This window comes from Salvelinus namaycush, chromosome 30 (genome assembly GCF_016432855.1).
Source record: "Salvelinus namaycush isolate Seneca chromosome 30, SaNama_1.0, whole genome shotgun sequence".
NCBI lineage: Eukaryota > Metazoa > Chordata > Actinopteri > Salmoniformes > Salmonidae > Salvelinus > Salvelinus namaycush.
This window is the reverse complement of record NC_052336.1, coordinates 14,848,342-14,861,389: the sequence shown is the minus strand read 5'-3', so window position 1 is coordinate 14,861,389 and position 13,048 is coordinate 14,848,342. Positions and strand designations below refer to the sequence as shown.

At 42.9% G+C, this 13,048-nt stretch overlaps 1 protein-coding gene across 4 annotated transcripts; it reads right to left on the bottom strand.

Moving 5' to 3' along the window:
* Positions 1 to 27: 27 nt before the first annotated feature.
* LOC120025001 (conserved oligomeric Golgi complex subunit 4-like) lies at positions 28 to 12,960 on the bottom strand. 4 transcript variants are annotated; one of them, XM_038969414.1, is made up of 19 exons: positions 12,798 to 12,960; positions 12,225 to 12,307; positions 11,813 to 11,927; positions 6,489 to 6,663; positions 5,596 to 5,789; positions 5,396 to 5,501; positions 5,125 to 5,294; positions 4,975 to 5,033; positions 4,711 to 4,844; positions 4,487 to 4,605; positions 4,122 to 4,288; positions 3,810 to 3,975; positions 3,502 to 3,564; positions 3,304 to 3,417; positions 2,954 to 3,046; positions 2,803 to 2,886; positions 2,562 to 2,663; positions 2,072 to 2,200; positions 28 to 593 (listed from the first exon to the last, which is right to left on the bottom strand). In XM_038969414.1, the coding sequence occupies exons 1-19, from the start codon at positions 12,918 to 12,920 to the stop codon at positions 459 to 461; spliced, it is 2,331 nt and encodes a 776-aa protein (XP_038825342.1). In that variant the 5' UTR covers positions 12,921 to 12,960; the 3' UTR covers positions 28 to 458. The 4 variants fall into 4 exon arrangements, with proteins under 4 accessions (XP_038825342.1, XP_038825345.1, XP_038825346.1 ...); XM_038969417.1 differs by having other exon boundaries at positions 3,005 to 3,046; XM_038969418.1 differs by lacking the exon at positions 12,798 to 12,960 and adding an exon at positions 12,636 to 12,720.
* Between the last annotated feature and the right edge of the window lie 88 nt (positions 12,961 to 13,048).

The following is a 13,048-nucleotide window of genomic DNA, read 5'->3' as shown; positions in this document are numbered from 1 at the left end:
TCAATATAAATTAATGACATAAAAAGACATCTTTGAGAGAACACTTTAATATTTTACATTTAATATGTTACATAATATTTACTAATCCAAGCCAAAAGGCTCAAATCCATAATCCCACTGTTCCACAATCCCATAGTTCCATTACTGCTGTTACTCCTAGCTCTGATTGGCTGTATGAGGCCGCTAGAATTAGAAGTAGCATTAACTACAGATCTAGGATCAGATCTCCCTACCCTCAAACCTAACCTCAACTATTTGGGGGTTAAACAAATATCTATCCCTGTATCTGTAGTTAGGGGCAACCTCTTCCTCCTCCTATGAAGCCAGCAGAGGTCAGAAGCAGCAGGGACTTCCTCTCAGGGGATCCACCTGCACACTCCTCTTTTTCCTCAAAGACCAATCAGCATGAGTCTAGTCCCATGTAACATGTGCACCAGCACAGTCTCTAGGTAGCAGAGTTAGAGGCGGAGCCTCTTGATGTCCTCACTGCGGAAATCGATGCGGAGCGCCAGAACCTGCCGGACCTCCGCTGGGGTCAGACGCCACGTTAGAGGACCAGAGTTCGGACCCCAGTAATCCAGGATCTCTGTTACCTAGAAATACAAAAACATACACAGTTCTGAGAACAGGCCTGTGTATACAGAGACATGAAAGTACAAAATGAGAGGTCAGTGGTAAATAGATCGGAAAGTATTAGACGTCGACTTTTTCCACATTTTGTTACGTTACAGCCTTATTCTAAAATGTATTAAATAGTTACCCCCCTAATCAATCTACACACAATACCCCATAATGACAAAGCAAAAACAGGTTTATTAAAAATAAAAAACTGAAATAATACATTTACATAAGTATTCAGACCCATTACTCAGTACTTTGTTGGCAGCGATTACAGCCTCAAGTCTTCTTGGATATGACACTACAAGCTTGGCACACCTGTATTTGTGGAGTTTCTCCCATTCTTCTCTGCAGATCCTCTCAAGCTCTGTCAGGTTGGATGGGGAGTGTCGCTGCACAGACATTTTCAGGTCTCTCCAGAGATGTTCGATCGAGTTTAAGTCCGGGCACTGGCTGAGCCACTCAAGGACATTCAGAGACTTGTCCCAAAGCCACTGCTGCGTTGTCTTGGCTGTGTGCTTAGGGTCGTTGTCCTGTTGGAAGATTAACCTTCACCCCAGTCTGAGGTTATGAGCACTCTGGAGCAGGTTTTCATCAAGGATCCCTCTGTACTTTGCTTCGTTCATCTTTCCCTCGATCCTGACTAGTCTCCCAGTCCCTGCCGCTGAAAAACATTCCCACAGCATGATGCTGCATGCTTCACGTAGGGATGGTTCAAGGTTTCCTCCAGACACTTGGCATTCAGCCCAAAGAGTTCAATCTTGGTTTCATCAGACCAGAGAATCTTGTTTATCATGGCCTGGGAGTCCTTTAGGTGCCTTTTGGCAAACTCAAAGTGGCCTGTCATGTGCCTTTTACTGAGGAGTGGCTTCCGTCTCGCCACTCTACCATAAAGGCCTGATTGGTGAAGTGCTGCAGAGATGGTTTTCCTTCTGGAAGGTTCTCCCATCTCCACAGAGGAACTCTGGAGCTCAGTCAGTGACCATTGGGTTTTTGGTCACCTCCCTGACCAGGGCCCTTATCCCCTGATTGCTCAGTTTGGCCGGAAGGCCAGCTCTAGGAAGAGACTTGGTGGTTCCAAACTCCTTCCAATTAAGAATGATGGAGGCCACTGTGTTCTTGGGGACCTTCAAATCTGCAGAAATGTTTTGGTACCTTTCCCCAGATCTGTAACTCGACACAATCCTGTCTTGGAGCTCTACGAACAATTCCCCCGACCTCATGGCTTGGTTTTTGCTTTAACATGCATTGTCAACTGTGGGACCTTATATTGACAGGTGTGTGCCTTTCCAAATCATGTCCAATCAATTGAATTTACCACAGGTGGACTCCAATCAAGTTGTAGAAATAAGGCTGTAACATAACATGTGTGAACCCATCTATGTGATTGTGTCTGGGTTGAGGATTGCTTGTGGGTTGAGAAATGTGTGTGTGTGTGTATACTGCAGATTACCCGCTCCAGGTTGAGGATGGTGGCCATCTGAGTGAGCCGAGCAAACTTGTCCCTAATAGTCCAGGTGGTGACAGTAGTGAGGTAGGCCACCAGAGAACGCAGCTCCTTATCAAACTGAAGCCCTCCCAGCTAAGAGACAGGTGCAATAAGGGGTTCAAATCAAGAGCATGAAACTGAAAAAAGGTATCCAGACCAGCAATTAAATATTTAAACATTGACCACATCAAAAATGATCAAAGGATCAAACGGAGAACATCCCAGAGAAAGAAAGAGGGGATACGTGGCCTGCAATAAAACGCTTTAGTATAGTTGCACTAAATTACAGCACACACACCGCTTAAAGAGGCAGATGCCAAGGGGAAAAAAGCTTCATCTACCATCCTTCTGGAATCATAAATAAAACATTAAAAGAGGGCCTCTTATCATTACGTCACAGATGTGCATGCGGTAGGTGTGATGCCACCCTGTGGCCAGGCCTGGGATATCTCACCCTGCTGAAGGTGCACTTCAGGACAGTCTTCTCCATCTCCATGGAGACCAAACTGGTCATGAGGCTGGTCAGTGTGTCGTAGATAACTGAAGAGAGCCCCGCCTGAGAGAACAAGACAAAGAGATTATAAAGAGGGGGAGAAGAGAAAATAAATAGCTTGTAAAATGAGATATTATTTCTGATATTTATTTATATTTATTTAAGGATATTTATTTCTGAGGCTAAGCAGAACCATGGTTACCTTGAACTCTGCCATGAGCTGCTCGAGGTTGACGATGAGCTGCTGGACCCAGGGGTCGTTGGCCTCGTACTCATTAAACTCCTCCTGCACAAAAAAACAGTACAGTCACACACTGGGGGGAAAGGGTGTGGCCTAGTGTGTGTGTTTGTACCTCCTCTATATTGTGTGAGATGGACAGGAAGCTGCTGATCCACGGTTTGACCTGAGGCTTGATGGCTGTGGTGTTCAGCTCCGTCAGGCCCTCCTGAGGGTCACAACTGAGTTAGTTCTACTCCATACAGATTAGACACACTGATGACGTTTTGTAGTTGTATATTGTCTATGCATGTAAATTGGTACACAATTCAGTTTATCACTGTGACTTACAAATAAATGTTGCTGCTAGTACTACTACTTTTACTAGTATTACTTGCAAAATGAGGTCAAAGACCCCCTTAACACAACTGCACAGAGACAGATCATGTGTCTCTCTGATCTGAGTATATTTCTGCGTCCTCCAACCTGCAAGAGATCCTTGAACTTGCTGGATGTGTTGACGAGGTCTGACAGACAGCTGTCAATCTTAGCTTGCTCTCCTGATCCCGCCCCCTGAGTGAACAACTTGGAGCAATCACTCTGAGAAAGAGAGAGAGAGGAAAGCGTCATTATCTGTGGTATAGTACACATAATGTGTCTTACTGAAATGTTACTCTTTAGCACCTCCAGGTTCCTCTTCAGAGTGGTGATGTTCTCGCTACACACCTCCACGTTATTCAGAGTCACCTGAGATAGAAAGAAAGATGGGTGTGAGTGAATTTATGTGTCTGTTGTCTGTTACGTGTTTATCATCAGGAATGCTGCCTTAGTGTGCTCTCTGTGACCAGTTATGTTTTAGACTGTGTGTGTTTCTTACCAGGAACGATGCCTTGGCATTTTCTGTGCTCAGTTTGGCGGTAAGTGTTTGTGTGTGACGGTAAGTATTTGTGTGTGTGACGGTAAGCGTTTGTGTGTGTACACAAGTCCCTCACCAGGAAGGCAGCCTTGGCGACCTCTGCGCTGTCGATACCCAGGTTGTTGAACTTGCCCTGCTGCAGGCTGCTCTGCATCAGACTCACTGCACTGCTCACCCCACGCTGGATGTCCTGCAGCGTGGTCGCAGGGAAGCCCTGCCCCAGCTTATTATACAACACCTCCCTGAGAGAGACAGAGAGAAAGGGGGGGGGGGGGGGGAGTGAGAGAGAAGCATGGGTTGGTGGAAGACGGAGAGAAAAAGGAAGGTGTGAGAGCTAGAAGGAGATTCAAATGAGCATTCAAATGATTGTGTGTCTACTACTGTCTACCTGAAGTCAGACTCTAGAACTGAGGTTGAGTGGTTGATCATGGCACACAGGCAGTCAATGCTGGAGCTGGACAGGGCTCTGCTGATGCACTTCTTCACAATGTAGAAACAGTCATCCACCATGCTGGATGTTAGCTGACCCTTCTCATATGTATCCATAGCTACAGCCTAAGAAGAGAGGGGCAAAGGGAATTAATATAATCATTATTACTATTGTGTGGTTACATATGTATACTGTGTATCAATGGTAATCAAATCCAGGTTTGAGGTCGACAGCATTGCTGGTTTTCATTATTTTCCTTCTAATGAGGGGCTGATTCAGGGATAAATGAAACCCCTGCTGTATAGTTAGAAGTGGTGGCTAACCTTGCTGACGGTCTCCCTCATGTAGTACTCCTCCATTGGAATGTAGTAGCCAATCAGCTCCTGCATGAGCTGGCCCAGCATGCAGTGTTTCAGCAGTTTCTCTACATTATGCTTGTGCTCTGTAGCAAGAAACAAAGACAACCAAACTTACTAACACAGTCAACAACGTGTGTACAGGGTTTTAGAAGTGTGTACGTTGAGTGTGTGTGTGCTGGGTGTCTTACCTTGGACGATGCCAGGTGTTGCCATAGCATCCCCAACCTCAAAGTCGGCCATCATGCGACGGCGCAGGAATCTTAAGTAAAGCTCCGACCTGGCATTCATCAGAGTGACTTCCAGTAATACAGGATCCAGCTCCCTACACACACAGGTGAAACACAGGTGAAACGCAACATAAATACGCATAGTACACATGCATTGTCCTCTACACCAAAAGATGACATTGAGTAATGCTGTTGAAATAAAGTAGGCTGAACTCTCACACTGACCTGGGTTCAATCCTCTCAGTGGGCACACTCTTCATCATGCTGCTCTGGACGATTTGAAACTGCAAGCAGAGACATTCAATTTAATAACACTTTCTTAATATAGTCTGTAATTTAAAGATCTAATTAATTGAATGCAATTGACACACAGACCTTGTTGTGGTAGTCTCTCTGTTGGATGAACTTGTCAACTACTTTCTGGGCCTGTCGGTCACACTCCTGCTGCAGGTGAGTGATGAGAGTATACAGGTAGCCTGGACCGTAGTACGTCTCTACGATGGGCTGGTGGGTCTCCACAACACGAGCTATGCCTGAAACACACACTAAATATTTTCCACCAATTCTATTTTCCTATACACACACACAAACCAACACGTTTACAGACATGTCTAAAAAGACACCATCATTATGGTGAGTCTCTCACCCTCCAGCAGCAGAGTCAGGGTGTCAGCAAAGACCAGAGCAGCTCTCCTCTCTCCCAGCTCTCCTCCCACAGCCAAGAGCAGGTTCTCATCTGCTTTAGAGGCCAGCTGAGAGAGAAAAAGACGACTGTGAAGATAAACAAAATGCACAAGCATTAACACTCACACACACACACACTATTGCATGGACAACGCCACTCACCTGGCTGCAGAGGTACTGGCCAAAGCGAGCCAGGCCTTGATCGTGGAGGCCAAGCAGAGGGAAGATTTTAAAGAATCTTTCCACCTGAGCTAGATCACCCCTGGTAATAGCCTCATCCAGTCTCTCCGCAACCAGGACTTTCAATCGCTGCTCTGCCTCTTGAAGCATGGCCAGGCTAGCGTCCACAGCACTGCCTGAGCAGAAAATAGTATCAAAGACCGCACAGAACACTTTAGAAGGGACTGTGACAAAAACTGAAAGCAATGGAGATCTTACTTTCTGCACATTACCTGATGAGCTTCCCTGATTTCCTGAACTTTCCAATGCTTTTCAGTAACTTTGTGATCCAAATTCAAAAATGTTCTACACCTTTCCCATATTCAAGTCATTTGACATATTTTCTTATTACCCTTATGAACATACAAACTGCAACCAAGTTTCTATCTGTGCTAGAATGGTTAAAAGGTCATCAAATAAAAAATCCCACATCGGTGCATTCCTACAAAATATGAACATCTAGAACCAGATAGAAAGTATGTAGAAATGATAATGGACCTTTCAATTTTTAAATAACTAATAATCATTTATTTTGACAAAACAAAATCGAACCCAAAACAACTGCGGCCCTCGGTTGAATTTAGAAATCCCGATGCGGCCCTCGATACAAAATGATTACCCACCCCTGCACTATAAGGAAGCGTGTTGTAAGTAGGGTTGCAAAATTACGGGAGCTTTCAATAAATTCCCTGGATTTCCAGAAATCCTGTTTGGAGGATTCTGGATTTTCAGCTCATTCCAACCGAGTTTTCTAGAAAATCAAGGAAATTATTGAAAGATCCCAGAATTTTACAACCCTAGTTGTGAGGTGTGGTGGAACATAGGGGCACCCTTACTCTCTTCTCCTTGGCGGCTTAGCTCAATGACTGATTGGTCGAGAGATAGGTAGCGGTGGATGTGGGCAGCAGCCTGTTCGTAGTCCTCATTGTGTAGCGCCGTCTGAACGCCGTCTGTGCAGAACTTCAGGTCCAGGATGTCATCAGCCCGCTGGATAACCTTATAAAGCCGGGTCTGTGAACACACATACAAACAGTGCGTCATTACATCACTCATTGGAGCTGATAGGAACATCATTTTATATCCTAATCCCTTGGTTAACGGCCTATAATCCTGATTTGTGTACACACATACAGTAAGTGTGTGATTAGCTAGGTTTCCATCCAATTGCCGACAGATTTCGATGCGAATGTTCAAAAATCTGCCTTAAGAAGATATATGCATTTCCCCACCAGTGGAAATCTGACTTATTGTGGATAAAAATCAGTGCGTGGTGATGTAGTGTACACAAAATGTACATTTCCGCTTAAGTTGTCATGCACTGAAAAAAAATTGAAAGTTCAGTCTTGCCAACAGTTTGCAGATACATCTAGGCTAGTCTACATTATGAGATTATTTTGGATAAGAGCGAGAATATTTTTATTAGTCAAATAGAGGTTAAGCATCGATCATCATGTCACCAGAATAAGACCCTCAATATTTATTGGAAAGGAGCATCAAGCTCATCACCTTGCACTTTCATCACCCTGTGAAGTTCATCATAACTTACAGTTGAAGTCATACACTTAGGTTGGAGTCATTAAAACACGTTTTTCAACCACTCCACAAATTTCTTGTTAACAAACTATAGTTTTGGCAAGTCAGTTAGGACATCTACTTTGTGCATGACAAGTAATTTTTCCAACAATTGTTAACAGACAGATTATTTCACTTATAATATCACAATTCCAGTGGGTCAGAAGTTTACATACATTAAGTTGACTGTGCCTTTAAACAGCTTGGAAAATTCCAGAAAATGATGTCATGGCTTTAGAAGCTTCTGATAGGCTAATTGACATCATTTGAGTCAATTGGAGGTGTACCTGTGGATGTATTTCAAGGCCTACCTTCAAACGCAGTGCCTCTTTGCTTGACATCATGGGAAAATCAAAAGAAATCAGTCAAGACCTCAGAAAATAAATTGTAGACCTCCACAAGTCTGGTTCATCCTTGGGAGCAATTTCCAAACGCCTGAAGGTACCACGTTCATCTGTACAAACAATAGTACACAAGTATAAACACCATGGGACCACTCAGCCGTCATACCGCTCAGGAAGTAGACGCGTTCTGTCTCCTAGAGATGAACGTACTTTGGTGCGAAAAGTGCAAATCAATCCCAGAACAACAGCAAAGGACCTTGTGAAGATGCTGGAGGAAACAGGTACGAAAGTATCTATATCCACAGTAAAACGAGTCGACATAACCTGAAAGGCTGCTCAGCAAGGAAGAAGCCACTGCTCCAAAACTGCCATAAAAAAAGCCAGACTACGGTTTGCAACTGCACATGGGGACAAAGATCGTACTTTTTGGAGAAATGTCCTCTGGTCTGATGAAACAAAAATATAACTGTTTGGCCATAATGACCATCGTTATGTTTGGAGGAAAAAGGGGGAGGCTTGCAAGCCGAAGAACACCATCCCAACCGTGAAGCAAGGGGGTGGCAGCATCATCATGTTGTAGGGGTGCTTTGCTGCAGGAGGGACTGGTGCACTTCACAAAATAGATGGCATCATGAGGCAGGAAAATTATGTGGATATATTGAAGCAACATCTCAAGACATCAGGCAGGATGTTAAAGCTTGGTCCAAATGGGTCTTCCAAATGGACATTGACCCCAAGCATACTTCCAAAGTTGTGGCAAAATGGCTTAAGGACAACAAAGTCAAGGAATTGGAGTGGCCATCACAAAGCCCTGACCTCAATCCTATAGAAAATTTGTGGGCAGAACTGAAAAAGCGTGTGCGAGCAAGGAGGCCTACAAACCTGACTCAGTTACACCAGCTCTGTCAGGAGGAATGGGCCTAACCTAACCTTATTGTGGGAAGCTTGTGTAAGGCTACCCGAAACATTTGACCCAAGTTAAACAATTGGTTAAACAATTTAAAAGGCAATGCTACCAAATACTAATTGAGTGTATGCAAACTTCTGACCCACTGGGAATGTGATGAAAGAAGTAAAAGCTGAAATAAATAATTCTCTCTACTATTATTCTGACATTTCACATTCTTAAAATAAAGTGGTGATCCTAACTGACCTAAGACAGGGAATTTTTACTTGGATTAAATGTCAGGAATTGTGAAAAACTGAGTTTAACTGTATTTGGCTAAGCTGTATGTAAACTTACGACTTCAACTGGATTTCCACACACCATATCATTGCGTGTCTCCAAGTTTACTTCGATATGATGGTCACTACTTGACACCAACAAACGCCCCATAATATCTGGCCCTCTGCCCTCCCTAAATCGTGGCATTGAACGGTTCAGCATACTTTTAGCCCTCCATATCTGGCTACGAGACTACTGCAGCTCTGTGGGTGTAACATTTGACAATTTTTATACCTTCTGGAAACAAAAATATTTTTATAAGGAGGATGGGACCCACTCAAATCATTTGGGTTCCTTGATCCTTTCACAGCATTATAAGGCTGCATTGAGACAATGACTTATCAATGACTCAAAGCCCAGCTCAGTTAATCCCTACCATTGTGTCACTGAGTTGTCAAAATTCTTCAGCAAATTAACATTATCCCAGGAGCATTGGAAGACACAATGTAGGTAACGTAATTTATGTCCCTCTTACTGCCCTGAATGCCTCTGCTGATCCCACAGCTATTGTATGCAGTAATCATGTGCCGATGAACCAGAGTGCCAAAGTAGGGAGTCCACTGTGTGCAGCTCACCCTGAACTAACACAAATAACACGAGCATGTCTACCTCTGCTAAGCTTACCAGTAAAGCAATGAAAACAATCAAGCATCACAGAAAAGTGCTAAAAATGGCCCACGTTAACATATGTAGCTTAAATACTGTTGAAGTAATATGGCTCCAGGTTCATCTGCCTCACCTAAAGCTCATTCTGGTGGAAAGCTGCTATAGACCACCAAGTGCAGTCAGTATCTGGATAACATTTGTGAAATGCTTGATAATGTATGTGATATCAACAGAGGTTAATTTTCTGGGTGATTTAAATATTGACTGCGTTTCATCAGGCTGCCCACTCAAGAGAAATCTTAAACTGTAACTAGTGCCTGCAACCTGGTTCATGTTACCAGTCAACCTACCAGGGTAGTTACGAACAGCACAGGAATGAAATCATCAACATGTATTGATCACATCTTTACTAATGATGCAGAAATTAGCTTTAAAGCCGTATCCAAATCCATCAGATGTAGTGATCACAATATAGTAGCCATATCTAAGAATACCAAAGTTCCAAAGACTGGGCATAATATAGTTCATAAGTTTTGTAGTGATTCCTATGTTGTTGATATAAATAATATTTTTGTTTGTCCGTGGTGTGTAATGAGGAGCAACCAGATGCTGCACTTGACACATTTATGAAATTGCTTATCCCAGTTACTAATAAGCATGTACCCATTAAGAAAATGACTGTAAAAACTGTTAAATCTCTGTGGATTGATGAGGAATTGAAAAATTGTATGGTTGAGAGGGATGAGGCAAAAGGAATGACAAATAAGACTGGCTGCACAACCGATTGGCAAACATACTGCAAATGTATAAATCAGGTGACTAAACTGAATAAAAAAAGAAGAAACTACACTATGAAACAAAGATAAATTACAAAGAATGATAGTAAAAAGCTTTGGAGCACCTTAAATGAAATTTTGGGCAAAAGGGCAAACTCAGCTCCATCATTCATTGAATCAGATGGCTAAGTCATCTCAAAACACACTGATATTACCAACTACTTTAATTATTTTTTCATTGGCAAGATTAGCAAACTAAGGCATGACATGCCAGCAACAAACGTTGACACTAAACATCTATGTATATCTGACCAAATTATTAAAGACAAGCCTTGTAATTTTGAATTCCATAAAGTGAGTGAGTGTGGAAGAGGTGAAAAAAATGATTGTTGTCTATCAACAATGACAAGCCACTGGGATCTGACAACTTCGATGGAAAATTACTGAGGATAATAGCGGACGATATTGCCACATCTTGAATTTAAGCTTACTAAAAAATGTGTGCCCTCAGGCCTGGAGGGAAGCAAAAGTCATTCCGCTACCTAAGAATAGTAAAGCCCTGTTTGTAGTAACCCTGGATTCTAAACTGTCAATGGTCAAAACATATTGATACAACAGTAGCTAAGATTGGGAGAAGTCTATCCATAATAAAGCTCTTCTCTGCTTTCTTAACAGCACTATCAATAAGGCAGGTTCTACAGGACCTAATTTTGTCACACCTGGACTACTGTTCAGTCGTGTGGTCAGGTGCACAAAGAGGGACTTAGGAAAACTGCAATTGGCTCAGAACAGGGTAGCACGGCTGGCTCTTGGATGTCCACTAACATTAATAATATGCATTAATAATAATAATTAATAATAATTAATGTTAATTAATAATAATATGCATGTTCATTTCTCCTGGCTCAAAGTGGAGGAGAGATTGACTTCATCACTGCTTGTATTTATGAGAGGTATTGACATGTTGAATGCATCGAACTGTCTATTTGAACTACTGGCACACAGCTCAGACACCCATACATACCCCACAAGACATGCCACCAGAGGTCTTTTCACAGTCCCCAAGACCAGAACAGACTATGGGAGGTGCACAGTACTACATAGAGCCATGACTACAAGGAACTCTATTCCACATCAAGTAACTCATGCAAGCAGTAAAATTTGATTTAAAAAACAAATAAAAATGCACCTTATGGAACAGCGGGGACTGTGAAGAGACAAACACATGCAGACACACACATGATAGCATACGCACTACACACACACGTACACATGGATTTTGTGTTGTAGATGTGGTAGTAGAGTCGTGGCCTGAGGGCACACAGGCCACAGCAGCAGCTAATGGGGATCCATAATAAATACAAACAAAAATATGATGTCAATATTTGCGCATAAAGGCATTTCCACCACCATTTCTCACATCATTTATTTTACAGACACAAAAAGATCCACCATGTCAAATGAACAAATTATCTGTTTGCATTTTTAAAAATTGTACCGAAACTTCTTGTTTCCATCACAGCTGTTGTGATTTATTTTTATATGGTATGACTTTACTCGCATAAATACTGTGGATGGAAACATGCTTTCTGTGAGTGAGTCTATGTGGGTGTAAATAGCGTGTCTGTAGACAGTACCTTTGCCAGGTCTAGCTGGCGGACTTTGCTGCTGACATTCTCTGCCAGGCTGCACGTGAATGTAATCATGCCAGACAGCTGACTGGCATCTCCTCCTATCAGCTGCAGGTTGGGCCTGGGGGACAACGTGACAGGAAAATTCATACTGGATTAGACATGGTATTTCTCTCAATAGTTTACAGTAGCTTCCACAACTAATCTCCTTTCCTTCATCTATAATGATCAGAAATTGTTGAAATTACACTGGTGAATGTCTACCAGATATCGCTTTTCCCAGAGTCCATCTCTTCCACACCAGTGCAAATGAAGAAAAGGAAATAAGGAAAGAAACCTCTCTAGATTATTGGGATGTAGGGTATGTACTCATAGACAGTGAAACTTCTCTCACCCTCTCTAAAGTACACACACTTACCCCATCCTTTGAAGAGCGAGCATCTTGGTGTCAATGTTCCCCTGCTGCACAACCAATTTCTCCAGCTCAGTCTCCACCTTTTTCTGTGGTAGATGAACACAAAGACTGTCAGTCTCTCTCACACGCACGCGCACGCACAGCGCTCTGTGGCTTCAGTCATTATAGGTTGATCAATAGATAATAGGATTATCAATAGATAATGGCAATGGATAATTAAGCAACAAGGCCTGAGGAGGTGTGGTATATAATCAATATACCACGGCTAAGGGCTGTTCTTAAGCACGCAGAGTGCCTGGACACTGTCATTAGCCGTGGTATATTGGCCATATACCACAGACCCCCGAGATGCATTATTGCTATTATAAACTGGTTACCAACGTAATTAGTAAACAAGTATTTTTTTTGTCATACCCATGGTATACGGCCAATCAGCATTCAGGGCTTGACCCACCCAGTTTATAAGGCAGATAGAATATTATGACATAATTCTGTTTCTGGTTTAGCTAGCTATGCTAACATAGTCTAGGGGTACATCTTTGCATCTCTACAGCTGCCCGCTGGGTGAATGCTCACCTCCTCGGTGCAGAGCTGCTGATAGACCCGCTCCAGATCATCCAGCTCCGTCAGAGCTGAGATATCTGCCGTGAGCATGGAGGCTACACATGCAGAATCTACTATGGAGCTGCTCTCTGCCATCTTTGCCTCACATAAACAGAAAACGTGTCACTTCCCCGTTTGCTCGCTCCGTACGCGTACCGGCACATTTCCTGAAACCGCTAGGCGTCGCTATTTAGCTGGATTTAACAATGAGGATTTCTGTATAT